At 34.8% G+C, this 24,764-nt stretch overlaps 1 protein-coding gene across 14 annotated transcripts in view; it reads left to right on the top strand.

Moving 5' to 3' along the window:
• The window catches only part of USP54 (ubiquitin specific peptidase 54), a 107,830-nt gene that overhangs the window by 46,463 nt on the left and 36,603 nt on the right, over positions 1-24,764 (top strand). For 12 of the 14 annotated variants that reach the window (XM_023527906.1, XM_023527904.1, XM_023527902.1 and 9 more), the window contains exons 2-3: positions 6,961-7,544; positions 10,936-11,028. In XM_023527906.1, coding sequence (XP_023383674.1) covers positions 7,398-7,544; positions 10,936-11,028 — 240 coding nt within the window. In that variant the 5' untranslated portion in view covers positions 6,961-7,397. Of the gene's footprint in view, positions 1-6,960; positions 7,545-10,935; positions 11,029-14,485; positions 14,550-24,764 lie in introns of those variants that run through there. The other 2 variants (XM_023527901.1, XM_023527907.1) reach the window with 2 other exon arrangements.

Raw genomic sequence — 24,764 nt, 5'->3', positions numbered from 1 at the left:
TTTTAGCTATTTTAATAGGCATGTAGTGTGGTTTTAATTTCTATTTCCCTGGCTAATAATGTCTTCTTATATGTTTATTTGCCATCTGTATTTTTTCTTTTGTGAAATGTCTGTTCAAATCTTTTGCCCATTTGAGAAAATTGGCCAGTTTTTCTTATTAAGTTTAGAGGATTCTGTATATATTTTGGCTGCAAGTCCATTATGTGATTTGAAAATATTTTCTTCCAACCTTTGACTGTATTTTTATTCTCTTAACAGTGTCTTTTAAAGAATAGAAGTTCTCAATTATGATGAAGTCCAATTCTATAATTTTTTATTTCTTTTACGGATTGTGCTTTTGTTGTTGTGTCTAAGGAATCTTTGCTTAACCCAATGTCACAAAATTTTCTTCTTTTAGAATTTTTAGTTTTAGTTTTCCATTTAGGACTATGATCCATTTTGAGTTATTTTTCTATAAGATGTAAGGTATGAGTCAAGTTTCAATTTTTTGCATATATCTGTTCAATTGTTCCAACATCATTTGTTGAAAAGACTGTTCCTTTTCCATTGAGCTGTCTTTGTACTTTTATTAAAAATCAATTGACCACATATATTTAAGTCTGTTTCTGGGCTTTCTATTCTGTTTCATTGATCCATGTGTCTATCCTTTCACCAATACCATATGATATTGACTACTAAGTCTTCCAGTTTTGTTCTGTTTCGAAATTATTTGGACTATTCTAATAATTCCTTTGCCTCTCCATATAATTTTTAGAATAGGCTAGTCAATTTCTATAAAAAATTTTGCAGGGATTTTGATTTGAAATTGCATTGAATATCTGGGTCAATTTGAATTGAATTGACATTTTAACAAAGTTGAAATTTCAGTTTATGAACATGGTGTACCTATCCATTTATTTAGGTCATCTTTGATTTCTTTCACCTGTATTTTGTAGTTTTCAGCATATAAGTCTTATGTATATTTTGTTACATTTATACCCAAGTATTTTATGTTTTGTGGTATTCTTGTAAATGGTACTTTAAAAGAATTTAAGTTTCCAGTTGTTCATTGCTAGCATATAGAAACACAGTCGATTTTTAAAAAATATTGACTTTGTATTTTATGACCTTACTGACCTCACTTATTAGTTCTTAAGAGGGTTTTCTTTTTTTTTTTTTTTTGGTAGAGTCCTTGGGATTTTTAAATGTAGAACATCATGATATCTGTGAATAAAAAGTTTTATTTCTTTCATTCCAATCTATATGTTGTTTTTTTTTTTTATTAAGTTGTTTTTCCTGCTTTATTGCACAGGCTAAGGCCTATAATATGATAGTGAATAGGAGTGATGAGACAGACATCTTTAGCTTGCTTGAGACCCGAAAAAGGTGGGCATGATCCTATCAAGAAACTTTTTTGGCTGGCAACTGATACTTCTCTGCTAAGGAACAATTCGAGCTTTCTGACTTTTTGTGTAAAATGCACACAAATAAATAATGGTTCATGTTAAAGAGAAATATTAATGAAAAATATATAAATGAATTGGAATGGCAAGAGACAGGAGGCCAGAAAGACTTATTTATTGTAATAGTCTAAATGGGAGATAATTGTGTTGTAAACTAGGATGAAGACAGTGGAAGTGAAAAAGAAGGATCAGTCTAAGAGATTTTGAAGGGAGAATTGACAAGCCTTTGTGATGTGGATAAGCAAGGGGGAGAAGCATAGGAAGAAGTTAAAGACAACAGAGATTTTGAACCTGGGTATTTGGGGATGCCATTAGTAAAAAAATAATAGTAGGAGAGTCAGAGTAGGAATTATTTTTGGGGAGAAGTAGGTGACTTCATATTTGGACATGTTAAACTTTTTACAAAAGTGGAACAATGTGTAAGTAGTTGGTAATTTGGTTTTGAGGTTCATGAGATTTATGATTTATCAGACCAGAAATGGTGGTTGAAGTTCTGATGGAGAAGAGGATGAGAACACCATGGGAAGTACTGTAGAAAAGAGCAAGAAGGTCTGATTTAAACTTAAGGGAATGCCCACTTTTAAGAAAGCAGCAAAGGAGAGAGAAAATGAACTATCACCAGTAGGAGATCTACTGTTCATTTGTCATTCTTTCATTTTATTCATTCTCTCATTTACTTATTAATTCACCCAATGAATCCAGGATTATTTAGCATCAGAGCAGCCAGTGTTAGATGCTACAGAAAAGTTAAGAAGAATGAGGCCTATGGAAAAAGCTGGTAGGTTTTGAAATTAGATTTCTTTAGAAAGTGAATGTTCCATAAAGTAAAATTATGGTGGTGGAGTAAAGGAGCAGTACCGTGTTCTGAAGAGACTGACGCTAAGCAAGGAGAGGCAGCAGTTGTAAATTATTAATTGTAGAGACATATAGTAGTGAAAGGTTGACAAAAATTTAGGACAGTAGATATAGTAGTTAATAAGTTCCGGTGGTCTTTGTTGTTGCTGGCTTTTCTTTTCTTTTCTTTTTTTTTTTTTTTTGAAGAATATTGGATATCTGTGTGTGGTTATGTTTAAAGGGAAAAGAGCTTATGATGAGGGGATGTTTGAAAGATAATAATAATCATTTATATAGCAATTACTATATGTCAGACATTAATATTAATACTTTGCATGTATTAACTAATTTCAATCCACATAATAATGAAACTGAGGGTCCTTATGACTGAGTAAATTCAGGTTTAAATCCTAGCTCTAGAAATTATATACTTCTCTCTTTATATGCCTCTCAGAGACCTAGCTTTTTCTTGGGATAATCAGCAGCCCCAGAGGCAGCAGAAGACGGTAGCCCAGACCTGACTAATGGTCACACCGTCCAGACCTCTGACAGTCTAAAGATAACATCTTGACCTAAGTTATGTTTCAGTTCCTGCGCCTTTAGGTGGAATGACGCCGTGGCTACTTTCCCATGAGACCAGACAGAGTGATCCTGGACAGAGGGACCCTGGAAAAGACCTTAGAGCTGTCCTCAAGACCCGAAGAAATGATTTATTATCCTTACCTCACCTCTGACCCAACATGACCCTGAATGCCTAACCCAAGATGTTTTGTGATTTTGCCCTGTATAATCTGTAACCTATAATCTGGGTGTTGGATTTTATAGAGTATAAACTCCCCGCCTCCACAGTGGCCAATTCAATATTAAACTATTTTTTTCTTTCTATTCTGCAAACTCCTGCTTGTGCATTTGTTTGGGCTACTGTATGCAGGTAGGTGGACTCAAGGAAAAACATTGGCCTTCTGGTAGCAATAAGATACTATAGATAAGGTTTGGAATTATTGACATGTGGTGTATACCGAGGAACTGAGGTAATTGCCTATTGACTTTTAAGGCAAATATAGTTTCTTAAGTGAACTGCTATATAGAATAACAGAAACTAGAAATGTGAGCAACTTTTCTGATTAAACTGTTTGAATATCTCACTGTAGTGTAGTTTGGCTTCCTAATGTTTGGGTTACTTTTGGCTTTAATCACTAGTAAAGAGGCTAGTTCCTTCATTAGTAACTGAGATACTCTTCATGGTTTTTCCATTTGAATCATTGATTAGTTGAACATGGTCATTTTCTGTCGACTTTCTAAAATGTTACCCTATTCCTTTTAATAGGCTCAGTTGTTTGCCTTTTTAAATTAAACTTTGTATTTTAAAAATAATGGTAAAATTAAAATGTTTCTCCAAGCAGCTAAATTGTACTGACATATCACTTATCCTATTGAGGCCTACTGTTCTTTTTATACAGTTAGAAGACATTCCTGGTAGCTTACAAGTTTCTGGTATCCTGAGGTCTCCAAAGCAAAATTTACTTTTCTATTTTTAAGGGTAGCAGTTCACTCATTCAGTAAACTCATTATTCATTGCTTGTTTTGAAAACTTGCTAGTACTTTCAGATGCTTGTGGCATTAAATCTCAACCACTCTGTGAAATAGGTATTTGTGCCATTTTACAGACCCAGAAACAAAGTTCAAGAAATCTAAGTAGTTTGGGATTATACAAAGTAGTTAAAATGTGGAAATTGAATCTACTTCTTCTAACTCCAAGTCCAGTCCTAGTCCTCTTTTTATAACACAACTACTCTATATCACTTGCTCCTTACAATGATTTGATATTATACTGTATTTTGAGGTCTCCTCTTCATAGAAATATATTTAAGCTTTTTTCTATTTTATTTTGTCATCATATCTATACTGTTTTGCATTTGTCTTTCTTTTTTTTTCTGGCTTGGGATTGTCAGTATCATCTGGCATGATATTATTATCTACTAGCTTAGTAATTTTAGTTATGATTTTGCATTGCATCACTAATACTACATACAGTACAAGGTAATTTTTACATAGTTTAAATATTTTTATTTTGCAGCTATCAGTTCCTTTTGACTTAAAAAATAATTTAGAACCTACGAAGAAGTTCCAAGAGATGGTACAAAGAATTTCCATATACCCTTCAGCCAAATTTACCTATTGTTAACATTTTGCCATCTTTATTTGCTTTACCATTTTCTCTCTTTCTTTCGCTCTCTTCACATATATATATGCGTGTGTGTGTATATATATGTATACATATATATACACATTACCCCATATATACATTTATATTTATAATTCTTTTTCTTCTGAACTATTTATGAGTAAGTTATAAACATTATACTCTTTTACCCCTAAATATTTCAATATTGCTTAAGAATTCATTTTCTTCTTTTCAATAGGTTGTTAGAGCCATAGTAGAACTCTTAATTTACTTTCTCATGTCTTTAGGTAGCATTGGAGAAGTTTTATGTTGTTTGGTGCTAGACCTGCAACTTAAGTGAAATATTTTGTCAACAGTATTTCTTTGGACCATTTGTTACTGCCTCTCTTGGCTTTGTTCTTTTTGGCTCTCACCTCTAGTTTCTGACACACCTAGAGCACGTGTGAGAGCTTATTGCCCTACCCTACATAATACTGCCATTCAGAGCCTGAGAATCTTTTTTTCTGCTACTGCCTTTTTCTCTTTGCTCCCTGAACTCAGGAGTGTGTATCACAGGGCAGGCTGAGTTTCAGTAAGCTACTAATGTGGACACTGGAAACCCCACCTGTCTACCAAGTCCTTTTGGCTGTGAGCAAAGTGGAGGCTTGGTACTTGTCATTCCTTTGCAGCAGTTGAGCTGAAGGAATGCTGCATGGCTTGTTGGAAATTGCTTAGTGGCCTTGAGTGGGGTGTGTGTGTATGAGGGTGTGTGTTGAGAGTTGAGGGTCTTGTAGTCTGTATGGGAGACATGAAATTCTTCCTGGTGCCATGCTAATCACCAGGCAGTATTTGTTGAGTACCTCCTTATGACTATCACCGTGGTAGGAGCTTTTGGACTAATATAATAAAATTCATAATTAAGTCGGTATATCATAGTCGAATAGTTCCAGCTCTGCCACTTACTAGCTTTGATTTGAGCAAGTTAATGTCTTTAAGCCTTACTTTACTCTTCTGTAAAATGAAACTATTAATACCTACGTTATAGGGCTGTTGTGAAAGTTGAATAAAGAAGGTAAGTATAGTGTTTAGCACAGTTCTGATGTGCTAATGAAATACTAGTTAGTATTTCATTTTATTTAGTCATATTTAGGATTTATGACACCATATAAAACAAATAGAGAGTAATAAAAATAAATAGAGAATGATATGATTCTACAGTGTATCATCGAATACTTTAATTGTGATGTGTAGATTATAAATAGTCTGGGAATTTAGAGAAGAGAAAGCACAGTCTTTTGGAACCATTTAATATTCCTGTGCCTCAATTTTTCCACTGGACACACTGGAAATACTAGGCGATCTCCCAGAGAATGATTGCGATATTGTAGCAATTTTGCTTTTATTAGGTGGTCCATATGATGGTGGGAAGGAAACATATAACATTCTTAATTTTTTCCTTATGTAGACATGGCAGCCTTATAGGAAAGTTCGAAGCTGGAAATTAGACACATTTCCTTCCAGGGAAGGTGCTTGGTTTGGTATTTCTCACTGTTGCCTCACTGGCATTTTAATTAGTTGAGAACTAATGTTGGTCAATGGATGGCCTCTGGTTGTAAGCGCCTCGGATATAATCTGAGGATTAAGTGATTTGTAGCCCAAATTATCTCTCTGATCTTCTGGCAAAAATATAACATACAAACAGGAAGGAGGAAATTTAGTTTTCTTGGACCGATGTTAAAGACATATGGTTTACTTACCATAAGTATTTCTCTGGGATGAGACATCTTTACTCAGAACAGAGTCCAGACTGATAACTTGGCCCTTCCACCTTTAAATAGGCTTTCATAGCTCTGAACATATAAAACAGCTTTAAAAAGTTCTTTATTTACAATAGCCAAAGGAAAATGTTTCAAATCCCAGTTTGGTGTGTACTTACTTGGTAACTTTTTTGTTAGCCTGATTTTGGAAAGTTTATATTTGGTTTTTATTTTTGTCCAGATCAATTCTTTCTCCTAGAAAATTTCAGAGAAGTTTCCCATGAAAGTAGAGCCGCTCATACTATTTTTCCAGTCTTGGTTTCTCCTTTTTGTTGTTATTTTTTTTTCTTGGCATTGTTTGCCAAGGTTTCAAGTTTATAGTGAGAGGTGAGGCAACGTTGATCTTGGCAGAACAGCACAAAGCCAGTAGAGTCATTAAGTGACGCAAGCTTTTCAATTTTTTTCCTTCTGTTAAAGCTCTCTGGCACAGCTGGCTATTCTAGTCACAGAGGAAGAGAGGAGAAGAGACTGTCTAAAATTCTGGATGGAATAATAGAAGATGTTTGGGGCATATTAAAAAACATCAGCAACAACAAAAACCCTGTATTATTAACAAGCTTCTTAGCTTTGTGGAATCTACGTGAAATCTTTGTGGAATCTTGCTTAGAACTTGAGTTTTTACTTCAGAGGATGATGGGACAAGGCAATAGAAGACGAGGGTGTTGTGTTGGATTCTTGCTTATTTGTCTGCTTTTCCTTTCAGTTGGAAAAATTTTTAATCCACAAGAAGCACTATTAACAAGCCTAAGGAACACATCCTGCCCTGACCCTGGATTCTGTTGGAATTGAGGATTACAGCCACTTCACCAGGATTTTATGGAGGCAGTTCAAGAAAAATAGAAGGAAGCAGTATTCAAGGATTTCTCTGTTTGTATTAATCCTGTACCATGTTAAAATTTGGGCATTGTTTGGAGCAAGTGGAGGACGACTCTGTCATGCGGATCTAAGAGGATACCTGCGTTCCTTGAGCTACATGTTGATATTTGGAAGGTTGTAAACTCAAAATCTTTCAACATATATTCATTAAGTTCTGGATTCTCTTCCTATTAAGGATTATTAAGGACTTCAGACAGAAACTCCAAAAGAAACCCCAAAAGAAACAAAACTTTCTCTTTGTTTTCAGGCTGAATCTGAATAATAATGTCTTGGAAGAGAAATTATTTTTCAGGGGGCCGTGGTAGTGTCCAAGGGATGTTTGCACCTCGAAGCTCAACCTCCATAGCCCCCAGCAAAGGCCTCAGCAATGAGCCAGGGCAGAACAGTTGCTTCCTCAACAGTGCCTTGCAGGTAAGGGCAAGTTCTTCCTTTCTGACTTTTAGTTGCTGGTGCCGTATTTCTTATAACTGTTTTAAATATAATACTTGGTAGTATCTGTTTGAGGTCAGCAGTGTGAGATCATTTTTTAAAGTTTATCTGTGTGATCTTGGGCAAGTTATTTTATCTCTGAATCTCTTAACCTCATTTGTAAAAAAGGGGATTAATAATGAGAATAAAAATAATAACTCTAACTACTATTATTTACTTGCTACTTGTTTATTGACTTTTTTCCTAAAAAGTCTCTGTTTCTTTTTTTTCTCCCTTTTGAGACCAAAGTGTCTTATCACTCTAGTATTGCTTTTCTCTAGTAGAGAAAGCAAAATTCACAAGTGAAAGACTTTCAGGTATATTATTCTTGTCTCATATTCAAGCTTCTAGCACACACACACTGAATGGAGTCCAGTCTTTGTCTGCTTCTTCATCTCCTTCCTCTGAGTTCACCTGTAATAGCTCATAATTGGTGTCTGGTCAGATATGCTCGAACAGAGCTAGTGGAAGGTATATTCCCCTAAAGTGATTATCTACTCTAAATTTACCCTTTTGGTGTTGCTTCCCACGTTTGTGATCTCAGAATCCAAAAGCTTCCTGTCTGTCTGCCTGATTGCCTAGTCAGGCCCACAGAATGTTAGGTTTATCCCCCTTGGCCTAACTTTCAAGTAATCCTTTTCCCTTCTTTTATGCTTTTCAGAGTAAAAGTAAATAAATTTGCCACCTAAGATAATTATGCTTGGGTAAAATATTAGCTTTACACCTCAGATGTAATGAGAGAAGAAAAGACAAGGCAAAGTATTTACTATAAAGCACACTGGACTTAGGAATTAGGAGACCTGGATTCTGCTTTTAGCCCTTCTGTAGGCTAGTCTTGGACCTCGTACAGGTAATAATAGTGTTTCAGTTTCCCCATTCATAATACAAGAATCTTGTCAAGGTCATTTATGTACTCAACGTTTCATACCCTTTGTTTCCAAATTTTTATTTGAAAATATTAAAAAATTCTATGTTGTGAAGCATATATAGAAAGACTTTAATTACTTTCACTAATTACCACTACAAATTTCATGCAGATGGTTGGGGTTGGTTAGGTTTTTTTTCCAGGTGATGCATATTAGGTTTTTGAGTGACTTTGCATAAACTAATAATACTTTTGTAATTTAGAAGCAGGCAAAAAGGGTGTTGATATAGATGTGTTTGTGTTTGCCTTCTTCCTGGCCATAGTTCTGTTTTTATAATTCTGTTTCTATGTTCTTCTATTACTGTCAATTGAAACAATAATATTTATGACTTTCTGTTCTAATTTACAGTGCTACATGGAACACATACTACGTACACACACATTTCTATATCCATACTTAAATATTGTGTCATTGATGGTTTTGGAGTACCTACTGTAATCATGGTACAGTTGAAAACAATTATTTCTATGAGTTAATACTCTAACTTTTGATATGAAAGCTATGTTCACCACAGGTGTGTGGAACCCATTATATTTGTTATAAAAAGGTGTGCTGTGATCTGGGGCTCCGGAAGTGTAGTGCTTTTTCAAATATGGTACCATTTAATTGTTTTCCAGGCAAGAGAAGCTTCCTAAGGCATTAATCTATGTATTACACTATTTCTTTTTTAACCAAAGTCCATAGTTTCTTCAGATTTCCTTAGTTTTCACCTATGTCTTTTTCTATCCCAGGATTCTATCCAGGATACCACATTTACATCTATTTGTTATGTTTCCTTAGGCTCCTATTGGTCGTGAAAGTTTCTCAAAATTTCCTTGTTTTCGATGATCTTGACAATTTTGAGGAGTAATAGTCAAATATTTTGTAGGCTGTCCCACTATTGGAACTTGTCTGATGTTTTCCTCATGATTAGATTGTGGTTATGGGATTATGAGAGGAAGACCCTAAAAGTAAAATGCCATTTTCAGCACTTCATATCAAGGTTACACAATATGGACATAATTTATCACTGTTGATATCACCTTTATTTCTTTACTTTTTATTTAAAATTTTTTTATTTTTTAATTAGAGTTGACCTTCATATTATGTTATAATAGTTTCAGGTGTACAGTGTGGTGGTTAGATGTTTATATAATTTACAAAGTGATCCCCCTGATTAGTCTAGTTACCTACCTGGCATTATACATAGTTATTAGAATATTATTGACTACATTCTCTATGCTGTACCTTACATCTCCGTGACTATTTTGTAACTACCAATATATACTTCTTAATCCCTTCACCTTTTTCACCCAGACCCCCAACCTCTGCTCCCATCTGGCAATCACCAGTTTGTTCTTTGAATCTATGAGTTTTCATTTTGTTTGTTCATTTATTTTGTTCCTTAGAATCCACATATAAGTAAAGTCATGTAGTATTTGTCTTTCTCTATCTGACTTACTTCACTTAGCATAGTACCCTTTAGGCTCATCCATGTTGTTGCAAATGGGAAGGTTTTATTTTTTTATGGCTGGGTAATATTCCATCGTATATGTGTTAAATGGACACTTAGGTTTCTTCTAAACCTTGGCTATTGTAAATAGTGCTGCATGAACATAGTGCATGTATCTTCAAATTTGTGTTTTGGTTTTCTTTGGATAAATACCCAGAAGTAGAATTGCTGGGTCATAAGGGAGTTCTATTTTTAATTTTTGAGGAAATCCTAAACTGTTTTCCATAGTGGTTATACCAATCTGCAATCCCACCAACAGTGCACAAGGGTTCCCTTTTCTCCACATTCTTGCCAACACTTGTTGTTTATTGATTTATTGATGATGGCCATTCTGACAGATGTGAGGTGATATCTCATTGTGGTTTTAATTTGCCTTTCTCTGATGTTTAGTGATATTGAACATTTTCATATGTCTATTGGCTGAATGTTCTCTTTGAAGAAATGCCTAGATCCTTTACCCATTTTTAATTGGGATATCACTTTTATTTTTAATATATTCACTTAAGGAGGTCACGACTCTCTCCAAAAATTGAGAAATCTAACAAAGACAAAATTCCACACTACAATTCAAGCTTCTAAATACATTTTAAAACATTCTTGCTTTTCTTGTGTAGACTTAAACTCTTATTCTGTAGCTATTAACTCATAAATTTCTTCTTTAGGATCCCACTTGATGTATATCATACTGTATTTTCTCTATGTCCTTCCTTCATGTTCAAATTAATGTCTTTTCCAGAATATAGTCATCTGGCCCTCTTGTTAGATACTTCCTCACCTTTTTTGACATTTGATATACTAGAATGAGCTTTCCTCTTGGGAATAAAGATATCTTCTTCAATCATTACTTATGTTTGCTTGAACTTAAACGGTGGCTTTTTATACAGTAATGAAGCATTTTTTGTTTTTTTATTGCCAGGTTTTATGGCACTTGGATATCTTCCGACGTAGCTTTAGGCAGCTGACAACTCACAAGTGCATGGGAGATTCCTGCATCTTTTGTGCTCTCAAGGTAAGCACTTCAAATTTGTTTCATCTCACTACCATTAGGTTGCCAAATGATCAGTGTTGAGTTTTTTGATTAATCAAGGTGATGCTAAAGAATTTGTTACTGATTTATCTGTTTGTGGTTTAGTGCAAAGGATGAATATGATTAGTATTTCTTGCTTCAAAGAATTACTCCTTCTTTGCTTGAGTAGTCTGTTTTTCTGAATCTTTTTGCCCATACAGCTTTATTGAATGTGATAGGATAATATTCAAATGTGTTTAGACTGAATGTTTACCTGAAAATAATTCTAAATTTTCATTTTGAAAGCATGAACAACTGAAGTTTTCTTAATGGAATTAACTATTGTCTGTTAAAGCTAAATATAGCTGCAAATTCTTTATATTCAGAAAAGCCAGTATTAAAATTTTCCCATTTTCCTATTCCCTAATGTTTCCAATTACCACATTTACTAGATTTTTTTATACCAGTTCTTTACCCCATTGTCTGACTCCAAGTTTTTCATTTCTGAATAAAATGAAACTGAGGATTCATTTAGAAACAAAGAAAATAGCCTAAAGTGACAGATTTCTGACTCAGAGATTTTAGGTATGCTGCTAAAGAGGAAGAACTAGGATGTATAAAGAGCCCATTCTCCATTGCTTTCTCTCTTTTCCAACATGTAGCTTCTCTATGTTTTGTTGATCCAGATATATAATGGATTATTTGTGGTTGGATGAATCTACTTGAGTTCTGAATAAGCTTCCAGAGTCATTTTTCAATCTCATGAAGTCATTTTTCAATCTCATGGTTGTAGGAGGGATACTTAAATGTGATGATTATATGTTGTAGTTGCTTTTTTACACCTTAGAGTAGGAATTGTGACCAAAAAATCCAGAATTTCCCAGTAATATTGGTTATTTTGCAACAACTGACTCAAAACAATTTTTTGACAAGCATGAGTTTTTAAGTTTTAAGTTCATGATGGGAGGATATCTTTAGAAAGAGATAATTGCATCTTAACTTTTTGCCACTTGGCTCACAAACATCTTTTTTTCTCCACCCTTTGTTTGGAACCATTGTAACTTTTAGCAAAATATAGAATATAAATTATTGATTAACTGGGGAGTTTAAGTATGACATTTTAATAAAAACAAATTTTTTTACGAGTTGTAAGATTTCTTACTTACTATTCCCATTCAGACAGCAGTCTATCCAAAAGAGCATTTGGCTCAATTTTCTGAAAGGTACATTGATATTAAATATCTAATTTTAGATAAACAGAAATATAGTGGTCCTTTGGTCAAAGTCAAAGGGAAGTTCAGTTCATGGCATGAAAATGAAAAAACCAAGGCAAGATACTTGCTAGAGAGATTTGAAACCTGAAGAAATCCCTGATAGAAGAATCTCTGAACCAGGAAACTCTTATCTGTACTAGGAAGGGATGATAGAACTTTTATGACCCCTGACGTGCCTTTGATTAGTCAGGGCTGTGCCATACTCTTCATTGACCCTTATGGGATTCGGGAAAACTAGCTGTCACCCTCTTGTTATCTTTCATTTTCCAGAGGGACAAATTATTACTCTAATGTAAATCAGTATCATTATATAAGCCAGAGAGATGAAGAAAAACAACTACCAGACTTTATGGGACACCTTCTGAGATACTCAAGTACAGAAAGGAAGTTGTTTTTCAACACATAGAGGCTGAGAATATACCTTGAGACTCTTTCAGAGAAGCAATTGCTTATGATAGATAGGTAAATGTGTTCAAGGGATCAAATGCTATATTTTGGGTTTTCATTATTTTGAGGATGTCACTGCCTGATCTATTCATGAGATTTCTTTTCCTTCATTGCCTCTTTCATTATATTGGGAGTATATTAAAAATTTGAATTTTTTCCTCCTGAAGTGCTTTTCAGTCCATCAGTGCTATATGTTAAATAATTAGGCTTTGGTTTGCACATACTTCATGTTTTAGATGGCATTGTTTTTATTTTAATTATGCACTTAATTTGAAACTTTTAAATAGATTTATAATGCAGATGTATTAATTTGACAGTATGGATGAGCTGAACTTGGTTCTAATAACAGAAATTTTAATTGAATAGTTAGAATAACCATCATTTCTAAGAGATAGTTTTTTATTGAGACTGGAGGGCCTCATTTTCTGAGAGAGGAGAAGAGATAATAAGTGTATGGAGAAGTAAACCATAGGAGGGCCCAGGTGCTAACGATCCTATGGGATGTCTGTTTTGTTCCCTACATTAAATATAGAACATGAAAATAATATAAATCACCTTTGAATCAGCTTCTAGTCAGTATAAGGCAAGAAAAACAATGGAAAGATAAATATTAGAAAGAAAGAAAGTTGTCATTATTTGCAGATGATGTGATTGGCTATTTAAAAAATCTCAAAGAATCCACTGATTAATCAGTAGAATCAATATGAGAATTTAGCAGGTCGTTGTTTATAAGAACAAGGTATAACATTCAATTGCATTTCTATATACTGGCAAATAACAGAAATGCAATTTAAAAAGAGCCTTTATGATAGCAACAGAGTACATAAAGTAGGTATGAAGAAATCTAACAAAAAAGATGTAAGACATTTATGTAAAACTCCCAACAGAGATCTAGTATGATGCGTAATCACAAAGAACATCCTTGTAACAACTTTTTAGGTCGAAATACAATATTGCCAATACCAAAAATGTTCTTCCTCCCTTCTTTCTCAATCACATCTTCTTTCTCCCTGGGGTATCCACTTTCCTAATGTTTGTGGTTATCACTTCCTTGTTTTATCTGGTAGTTGTACTACCTATGTATCCATTCTTAAACAATCTAATTTAAAAATTACCTGTTTTTGAAACTTTACTGTAAATGGAATCATTCTTTACAAATTTGTATGTATATGTGTCTTATTTAGCTCAGCAATATATTTATAAGATCATGTTTTTGTATGCAGGCTGAGTTTGTTCATTTTCATTCTTATATGGTATTTTATTATACACAATAAACCATTGTTTATTTATCCTTCTGCTGGTAGTAATTTGGATTATTTCCAGTTTTTGATTTTTTTATGAATGATATTGCCAAGAATATTCTTGTATACGTCTACATCTGTGTACACATTTCTTTTGCATACATGCCAGGAATGGAATTAATGGATCATAGATTATGTATATCTTCAACTTTTTTAGATAATGCCAACTGTTTCTCAATATTGCCACATGTTTTTCAATATGGTGGTACTAATGTACACTCTGTCCAGCAGGCTTTTCCTGGAAGTTGAGAAAATTTAATTGTGAAATTCATATGACAGTGAAGGATAGACAGGACACTCTTGAACAATAACAAAATGAGCAACTTACCTTGTGTATCAGTCAGAGTAGGCTGTTATGTCGTGGTAACAAACTAAAATCTCAGTGATAAATGTACAAAAGATTTATTTCTCACTCATGTTACTACTTGTCCACTGCAGGTTAATAGGAAAACCCTACAGATTATAGTCATTCAGGAACTCAGGCGCCAAAGCTACAACCAAGGTAATATTCCTAGTCCCTAAGCCAAAGATAATAAGAACTCTGGAGGGTTTTGCATAGGCAGTTAAATGCTCGATAGGTCATTTCTGGTTACAACTTATTGACCAGAGCTAACCATATGGCTCTAGTGAATCACAAGGGGGCCAGGAAGTGTGATTCTATCATAATCCTTGGGAGAAAGAAGAACCAGAAATATTTGGCAAATGGTACTAATGACTATCATACTTTATCAGATATCAAGACTTATAAAACTATAGTCATTAAGACAATTTGGTATCAACACAGTATGACTAATAAACCAATGGAACAAAATCAAGAGTTCAGAAATAGACATATGGAAATTTGCTCCTTGCCCTGTGAATCAAAGGAGAAAATGGACTTTTTAGTAAATGGTGCTTAGATAATTGATTATCCATATAGAAAAAAAAGGAAATTAGATTCTCTATTTTATGTTATATCAAAATTAAGAATTTTAGATGAATCAAGGACTAAAATGTGAAAGGAAAAATTTTTAGCTTTAGAAGAAAATGTGAGAGAATTACATGACCTCAAGGATAGAGAGGATTTATTAAATAAGTGTTAGTACACGCAGACTCAGGGAAAATCCCTGAGACTGAAAATCTGCCTCCATAAGTGGAGAGCAGGAAAAGACGAAAGAAAGAGCCTGGCCACTCCAGTCTGGAAATTAATAGAATTTATTAAGAGAAACTTAAATATGAGGTATATCTTGGGCAGCTGCAAGACAAAAATGTATCCCCATGCAGCTTGGCAGGACCCCATGAATTACATAGGGTAAGGGTTGGGGTGAATAGTCATGGGTACTAGTACATGAATGCTACCAGGTACGGGAAATTACTTTACATGGTTGACCAGGTCGGAACTACAGCCTGTTCTAAGAACCAGCACATAGAAGGTGGCAGGGGAGGGGTGCTGATTTATGTCAGAAAGAACATTAATTCTGACATAAGGAGGGTTTGTAGAAAGCAACCTCTGTTTTGGCCCAGGTCCAGCTTGTGAGACAGACAGCAGTCATGCCCTGGAACAGCCTCTCTTCCACAATAAGACATGAAAAATACAAAGTCAAAAAAATCAATACGTTTACCACATAAAAATTGAAGAACTTTTGTTCATCAGATGACTCCATAAAGAGATTAAAGACACAAGGCTACAACCTGGGAGGAAATATCTGCAATGTATATAACCAACAAAGGATTGATATCCAGCATAAAACATCAGAGAACTCCTATAAAGAATAAGTAAAAGATAAATGTGTTAACAGGAAAATGGGCAAAAGACATAAACAGGCATCTCTCAGAATAGGCAACCCAAATGACCTGTAAGCATGTGAGAAAGATGCTTACCCACTTTAGTAATTTAAGAAATGTAGATTAAACCATACCCTTCAGATTAGTAGAAATTTAAAAAACAGATAAAACTGTTACCTAAAAGATAGAATGAGAATTTACATACATTGCTGATAGAAATGTAAATTGATACCACTACTTAGGAAAACAGTTTGTCATTACATTCGTCTAGTAAAAGTGAACTAACATATACCCTACTACTCAGTAATTCCATTCCTAGATAGATGCTGTGGAAAATTTCCTTGTACATACATATATACATTCATCATACATACATACATACGTACATACATACATACCAGAAGATATATTTGAGAATGTTCAAAGTAGTTTTTGTGATTACAGAAAAATGGAAACAACTCATTCCAACTATAATAGGATGGATTAAAAAATTATGGTTTATTCTCAGAGTAAAATACCATATGGTAGTGAAAATGAATAGTTTGCAGTTAGATATATCAATTTGGATTAATCACAAAAAAACATTACATTGGTGAAAAATGCAAGTCACAGAAGACTATATAAACTATGATTCCATTTATATACAAATCAAAAACAGGCAAAACTAAACATATTGTTCAGAGATATATGTACATGTGATAAAACTATAGAGAAGAAGGGAATGATTTTCCCAAAATTCATGATAGTAGTTACCTTTGGAAGGTGGCAGGGGAGGATATAATTAATTGAGGAATCTCCAACTCATTGTTAATTTTTCCATTTAAGTTGGGTGGTGGGCACATGGGCATTGTTTTTCTTATTCTTCAGCTATGTATATATATGTCATGTTTCTTCTTTATTTGAATGATGATTTTTATTATAAACATAAAAAATACTGCAATCATTCTAGAAAGCACATTAAAGTATCAAGAGAGAAAATGGAAATTGCCTGAATTCCGCCACAGAGATTATTTCTCTTTATGCTTCCTCTTAGATCTGTGATATTTCTAGTAATGAGTTTTTTTGACCACTGTTTTAGTAAAAAGCATACTTTTTTTCCCCAGACCCCTGAATTGCTTCTCTGTGTGTATCTTCCTATTTCATTTGTTCTAACCTAAGAGTATCCTGGAGTGATATTTTGAAGTTATCTCCTTCTTAAATCTTGAAGTGGCTCCTAATTATCTCTTAAATCACTTAAAAATGCATAGTTATGGATATTTAAAAAACTAATTTTATTCTTTCTTTTCCTTTTCTTTCCTTCCCTAGGCATTCTCTATTTCAGCTATGATAGCAGATGGTGTACTTGCTATGGCTCTCTTAGACATTACAAATGTCATTTGCTTTGCCTGGATCCCTTGGCACCCGAAACAATAGCATAACAATAAACAAAATAATAACATATTCCTTTCAGAACTCTGCTTCAGAAATTTATGTCCACCTTTCAGAACTCTGCTTCAGAAATTTATGTTCTTCAAGAAGTTTTTAAAATAATACCTCTGACTAGATATGTGATTGATTGACTTCACAGTGTTTGGTGTGGCTGAATGACTTGGGGAAGGTGGCTTAGTTTTTCTTCCCTCTTGGTGTTCCTCACAGTGCCTGGACCATAATAAAAACACTTAACTTTTCTGGGTTCATAAATTCTCTTAGTAGTTCTTAGATTTAAGTTATGGAGTTTTGGGTACTTGTCTTTTTCTTTTTCTTTTTGTCTTTTATGCTCTCTTACTCTTGTCCTATTTAACAGAGATTTTTCATATTGTGACTTTCGGTCTCATTTTTTTGTTGCTTTGCTAATCTAGGTCTTCATGCCTCATTTAGTAAGGGAAAGGTGAGATGTGTGTGTGTGAGGGAGGGTGGGGGATTTGGTGGCAGGATCTGCTGAAGGAAGAGTGAAAGCTTGAGGTTCTGTCAGCAGAGGAGTTACCTTGTATCCTGTGGTTAAGTTACAGGTTAACTTTACAGGTCCCAGTGTGGATTTTATTCTATTTATTTTTTCTTAGTGGGTGTAATTCTATATATTTTTTTACTCTTTTTTTTTCTCTGCTTCCTATTTCAAAATTAGAGGATGTTTGATGAAGCTAATAAAAATTTCTTTATGCTGGTACTTCATGACCTGTTTGCATTCTTTAATACTAAGTTTGATATGTAAAATTCTTATTGCATAGACTTTTTCAAAACAAAAAACTCCAAAATTCCTGAATTTGAAGTAGTCTATTAAAAACTTGCCAATTTTATGAAGTCCAAATTCTTTATTTTGGAGCATAATTGTTTAGGTCTAGAACTCACTATTAAGGACAAAAAGAAATACAGACGTGTTCCTATGAATCAGAAGCTAGACAACTTTCCCTTAATCTGATATTTGGATGAAGGATTTGCCCTTCAAATTATGGCTGAAAGATATTTATCCCTGCTTTTACTCGTTTTTTGCTTTATTTACACCAACCCTTAAAATGCATTTACTATTAATCATATGTGAACACTTTTTGTTTCATGTCTTTAATTTTTTTTTCTGCTTTATGAATGTTTGTCAATATTCCTGTGCTTTGTGATGTTCACCAGGTACCATCGTAAATGTATCTATCCAGTGTTTATAATTGCTTTTTGGTAGGTTTTCGTTGATAATTATGATAATCCATTTCTTTTGGTCCTACAAAATGTAGTGGGTTTTGTTTCTGTGTTACTTGATACTAAGTTCCTAAAGTAATTTCAGCCTCAAAATCTTGCATGAGAATTATTAATGATGGCTTCCATTAAAAAGAATTTGTGTCAATGTATCTTTCTGCTTGCTCTGAACTACGATAACTTTCAACTCTGACTCAGCAAATAGAAGAAATTTGTGTGATAATTATCCTGTTCTTTCTAAAACCCCAAATTTATTTCCATCTAGTTTTACTAAAACATTTTTCATTACCTAAACTGTCATCATGCTTGTAACCGAGAGCTCTTATTTATTATTCATATTGGATCTACTCTTACACCCTCAGCCCCCAGGGTATGACTTTACTTTGGTGTTGGCTTATTTATTTATCTCTGTCCAGGGGAGGAAATCCGTCCTCTGTACTTAGTATGCCACAAAGATTTTGTTCTCCTTCCAGGGATTGTAATAGAGGCTTTGCAGTGCCAGGATGTAGGACAGAGTGTTTTTTGTTATAGGCAAAGAAGAATGCTGCACTGATTAATTAAATTCAACAAATCTTCTCAATTTGTGATTTTTCTTTTAAGAATGCTTGTACAAGGCATAAAAGCCAGGGAGTGGTGGCGGTGGTGGTGGGGTAAGTGGGAGCAAATAGGTTTTTGTATTTAAGGTGTCCTGGTGTGTAAGTCTGTATCTGTAGAGCAGTAGGACTGTTCTGAAGGGCAGAAAAGTGTGTTCCGCTGTTGACCGACATGAAGGTGGGAAAGGGGTGTAAGAAATTACTCACCACTCATTATCAATTCAGTCTTTTTTTACTTTTCTTTATCTTTTTAAGATTATGAGAATGGAAGATTTTTCGTTGTCCTGTAGTCACAGCCAGTATCAGAGAAGAGTAAATCCATTTTCCTGGACTGACTTTTTAAACCAAGAAATTAGATTTCTAGTATGTTCTCTGGAAATTTTAGCTAATGATAAACAGCCCTCACATAAAGAGGGCTGATTCTTTCCTTTCCTTATGTCTAATGCACATGTCATCAACTCAAATTCCTTGTTTTGCTTAGCTCTGGTATGCAAGCATATTTGTTTGATCTTTTGGTTAGGATTTTTTAGTCTTAAAGTCCTAATAGACTGTACCTGAATATTTTCAACCAATTTAACCACTGACAAAACGTGGATAGTATGTATAAATCTGAGTCTCTTAGCCTTTTTAAAATTTGGAGTTCAGAATTTTACATGATAATCAAATAGAGGAGTATGATTGCAAGGAAAAGTAAAGTAGATCATCATGATTCTTTCCTTTCCAGAGTGTATGGCAGAACTCAAAACTTATAAAACCTCAAAATCTTTGTGACTCAGAAGGAGGGTCTTTCATTTCCTCTGTGGGTTAAGTGGTTATGGTATTGATCCTCCAAATTTGATTTGAATACTGTTGGTAATCTATAAGGTCCTACATTTTTGATCTTGGCAAAAATCAGCTGATTATTATGTTTTATAAAATCTTTGCATTAGTTTTTGATTTCCAACTAAAAGCAATACCATTCTCTGGTGAATCTGGCCTTTCTCTCTGTGCAACTCTGTTCAGTGTCTTGAAGTCATAGTATTTCTCTCTACCTGTGTCTATGTCTTTGTGTGTATGTGGGTGTCTGTCCGATTTTTATAGGTAGCAAGAATGGATGTGATAGGTAGCTTATGATGGTCTTTAACTTTATCACTGCAAGTCCAAAGTATCGGATTATGGACTGGGTGCAAAAAAAAAGCTCTAAACTCATGGGGAGATATGGCATTGATAACTGAATTTAATTTAAAGAGACCCGATAGCGCATATGCCGGTAATTTTTTAATCAGGAAGTCCAGAGGCAGCTATTTTTAGACATAAGGTTAAAGAATCTAAGGAGAGAAACTAGCCAGCTGTTTTCTGCCTTCCCCAAAATTGGAGCAAGAGTTCCTATTAAACTGATTGGATATTTGGTGATTTTAAGAAATTATTATCACCTTTTTCTGGGTGTAGTAACAATATTATGGTTTTAAACAAAAAAGAGTTCCTAGCTTTTAGAGGCATATTCTTTAATATTTATGGATGAATACTATCTGGCATTTGCTTCAAGATCATCTGGGAGTGGAGTAAGTGAGTGGGTAGTATATATGAAATGTGATTGGCCACTAGTTGATAACTGTTGAAGATGGATGATAGGTACGTGGTAGTTTATTGTGCTATTTTGTTATCCTTGTATGTTTGAAATTTTCTGTAATAAAATATTAAAAATGCAATATTGTTTTGGGTGCCAAGATGGTAAAGTTATATATTCTTTCCCCTCTTGAAAGAGAACATTTAACATTCTTTTGAACACACAAAACTAGTGGGGAAATTCTCTTTTACAGTAGTCATTAGGATTAGCTCCTTTATCTTCCTTTCAGAGGGTTATGTTTATAAACAGGCTCCATTGGCTACATTTAGGTTTATGATTTATTTAGGTCTATAATTTCTGGGAAGTATGGAGAAAAGTACATATGAGAGCCAAAACGATGAGAGTTTTGGGAAGCCCAGATCAAGAAGAGAAACCCTAAGAATTGAATATAGTGGTGCATAAAGTACATCATGCCTTTGCAGAGGTTATCACTGGCACCTCTCAAGGATGAATTGTACTGCTGACAATGGCACTTTCCAAAACCTTGGGCCCATAAAGCATCAAATTTAGTGACAGCCTTTCTCCTTGACCCCCATCATCTCTACTCATGACTTCTTTTAGATGCAAGGCTGGGAAATCTTGAGAGAAATAAACAGATGTTCCCTGCCTAAAGATAAAAGTCTATGTTTTCGGGGGTGAGGGGAACAAAACTTAAGCAACAGCTGCATTTATAGATGCCAAAGCACAAAGGCTTTCTGTCTTTATGGCACTTCTCTCTTATTTACATGGTTTTCGCTAATCCAAATAATTATGTGCTCATGTGGGTAGAATTGTTTGCTACTTGATCCAAGAGAGATGGGTGGGGAAGCACCTGCTTTTAGTCATTAAAATCTTGTTGCTTTTGTACTGCATCCAAGAAAATAGTTAACAGACAAAAAGTAATTTGCCTTTTCCTGCGAATGAAAAGGAAGACCTATTTGGTTTCACCCAGTAAAGAAGAGCAGAGAGAAACCTCAAAGGTGGGTTTTTCTCTGTTTATTGAATTGAAACCATCAGGGACCCCACAGGGAAAAATTCCTGGGATTTCGTTCTTCCTGCCCTTCTTCCTCTGTGCCATAGAACTCAGCAATTGGAAGAATACCAGTTTTTGTTCCTTATTGGTGCTACCACCTGTTCTTACTGCTGAACTAAATGTTCTTGGCTTTCTTTCGTGTGAACAGGATCTCCCTCTGGGAAAGGTGGGAGGAGGGTGAAAAAGGGAACAGGAGGAGGCCCATTCCAGCCTTGTGCTCATGTGAGAGGGACACACAGGGGTTAGTGTGCTGCCCTAACAGAGGGGCTTTGTGCTGCAGCTTGTTCCAGAGTTGCAGCTTTACAGATGCATGCTAAGCGGGCTCAGACTGCTTCATTTCATCCCTGATATACTCTCTTCTTCCTAACAATAGCAGAGAAAGACTGATATCAATAATTAAAATAAGAAAATTAAGAAGATGCAGTCAGAGGCCATTCTGAATGCATTCAGAACTCGGTGTGTATGAAGAAAGATGCCTGTAATCAAGAGGTGAGAAACAAGTATAGCATGGTGATGTTGATGCCACTGAACACAAGAGCCAGATCTGTTGTCGCATATCCACTGTAGGTGTAGACAGAGCTCTTATTTTAGGTCTTTTCCTTTCTGTGCTGAAATCCTTCTTATCTAGGTCATGGGAGATCTGCTTCTCTTGAATAGAGGCAACAGAATAGACTTTGATCCTTCCTACCAGATCTCAGAGACTGGGAGGTAGCTCAAGGTAGAAGCATTTCTGACTCAAAGCCCATCTTCAGCATGAGTCAATGGCAGGCAGGCTTCTTAGTAACCTAAAGTGACTCAATAATAATAATAATAATAATAACAACAACAACAATAATAATAATATAGCAGCTAACACTTAGATAGCACTTATCATATTTCCAGGCATTAGTCTAAGGCATAGATGGATAGATAGGCAAATAGGTAGGTAGGTAGGTAGATAGATAGATAGATAGATAGATAGATAGATAGATAGATATAACTTATTTAATCCTTAAATAACCTGAAGAGGTACATACTATTATTAATTCTCTTTTAAAAGAGGAAACTAAAGCCTAGAGAAGTAAAATAACTTGTCCAAGTTCATATAGATGGTAAGTAACAGGACTGGGATTTTGAACCCATATAGTCTGGTTCCAGAGTCCATGGTCTTAGCTATCACTCTATGCCATCTCTCAGTGGAGCCCTGTCCTTTCTCAAACAGGGTCTTCTGAACTGCAGAACACAGAAAGTAATTTGAGTGACTATTTTCTGAATTTTCTATAGAATGGTAACATAACTAGTGCTATACATGGGAGAGAAGTTAATTCATTAGGAACTGTTGATGCCTTAGATTAGTAGGGCTTCTCGAGGAAATCCAATTGAAAAAGACTAAAGGAGCTATAGTTTGCAGATGTCATATTTGTACAGAACTATTCTGGAACTAATATCCTATTGGTTTATTTTGGGGCCAGTTTTGGACTCTGAACAAAGAATCAAACCTCATCCATCTACTCTTTGTCAGCAGTAATGTAATGTCTTACCATTAGCAATTGAAAAGAGCAGCAGGTTGGAATATGATAATGGTTACTAAGTTTTGCCATGCTGAGGTGACTTTCTTTCAGCAAATCATCAAATGGTCAGACCATCATTTATTTGTAGAAGTAGTCACTGCTCTTTTTCCCACCTTCGTTTTCCTTTGTTTCTCCATATTCCTCCAGTTTCAAAATTCCATAGGTCACTTGGCAGATATCCAGTTGCCCTCTGGAAGTGTTTTGGTCTAGTTTAAGCAGTCACTAATAGATTTCCAGCAACAAATTATGGAAGGTCCTGCCCTGCCTTCACCTGATCTTAGACTAAACTTGCGAAAATTTTCTAGGCTAATCCAAAAGGACTTGGAGTAATTATAATAGGTTTCCTTCTCAGCTCTTAGCTTGTTAAATAATACTAAATATGTATTGCTGGTACTGCTTCTTCCATATCATATTGAAATCATCTGAAGGGAAATAATAGTAGATTATACAGTAAATTATTCTTGAGTTGCTATAGGGATGGATGTTCAATGTGTATAAGGAGGAATGATGGTAGTAAGAGCATAGAGAGTCGAACGAGGAAAACAGTTTCAACTTGGAATACACAGAACAAGGTTTAGTCCTATTTTGTACCGTTTATATTACCTTAAGAAAAAAATTTTACCTTTTCTAGGTAATTCTTTATCTATTTAAAAAAGAGAGAGGGGACATAATAATATCTTCCCTTAATAAGATCTGTCTATAGCACATGATTGATTGATTGATTTGTTCATTCATTCATTTATTTAAAACTAGTTCTTGGTTGCCCTCTGTATGCCAGTACCTTTCAAGGTGCTGGGAGTATAGGAGGGAATTAAAGGACAGTAATTTCTGTCCTTATGCTTATGTTCTAGTGAGTGTAGTCAGATAATAAATAAATAAAATACATGTTATGACAGATGGTAATAAGTGCCACAGGGAAAAATAAAACAAGCAAGGGTAGGAGATTTGGGAAGAGGGGGTGGAGTTTGCAAATTTAAATAGGGTGATTAGGAAATACTATATTGAGAAGATACTATTTAGATAAACACCTGAAGGGAATGAAGGACTGAGCTACTGATAGGTCAAATAATACAAGGACAAAGAATTGACCATTCTAGGTTGGTGGGGCCTTCTTAGATCACATAAGTAGGTTTATAAAGTGGTCTCATTTCTGGTCTCATTAGTAAGTCTGAAAAATAACCCTGGGATTTTTTTATATGAAGAAATTACTAACAAGAATTTCAGGCGAGTTCCATTCTTCAGCGTATTGATATGTCATTGATTGTTGAGTGAGTTGTTTATCTGGATGGTTTAGTGAGGATCTGGGCCATGTGCTATCAAGGAGCACATTCTAGTCTCTATGGGAAAGGTCTAATACCACTTGAAAAGGACTCATTAAGCCAAGTGCCACTTGTCATTCTGTTTCCATTCTCTGGACATCACATTCATCATTGTTTCAGATGTAGGTAAACGTGGAGTAGATACATTTAATTACACCAAAATAAACTGGTGCACACAAAGACACCAGAAGACTGAAATAAGTTATTTGCCA

This window comes from Pteropus vampyrus, unplaced genomic scaffold (genome assembly GCF_000151845.1).
Source record: "Pteropus vampyrus isolate Shadow unplaced genomic scaffold, Pvam_2.0 Scaffold20, whole genome shotgun sequence".
NCBI lineage: Eukaryota > Metazoa > Chordata > Mammalia > Chiroptera > Pteropodidae > Pteropus > Pteropus vampyrus.
The sequence above is the reverse complement of the archived record's forward strand: the minus strand, read 5'-3'. Positions and strand labels throughout refer to the sequence as shown.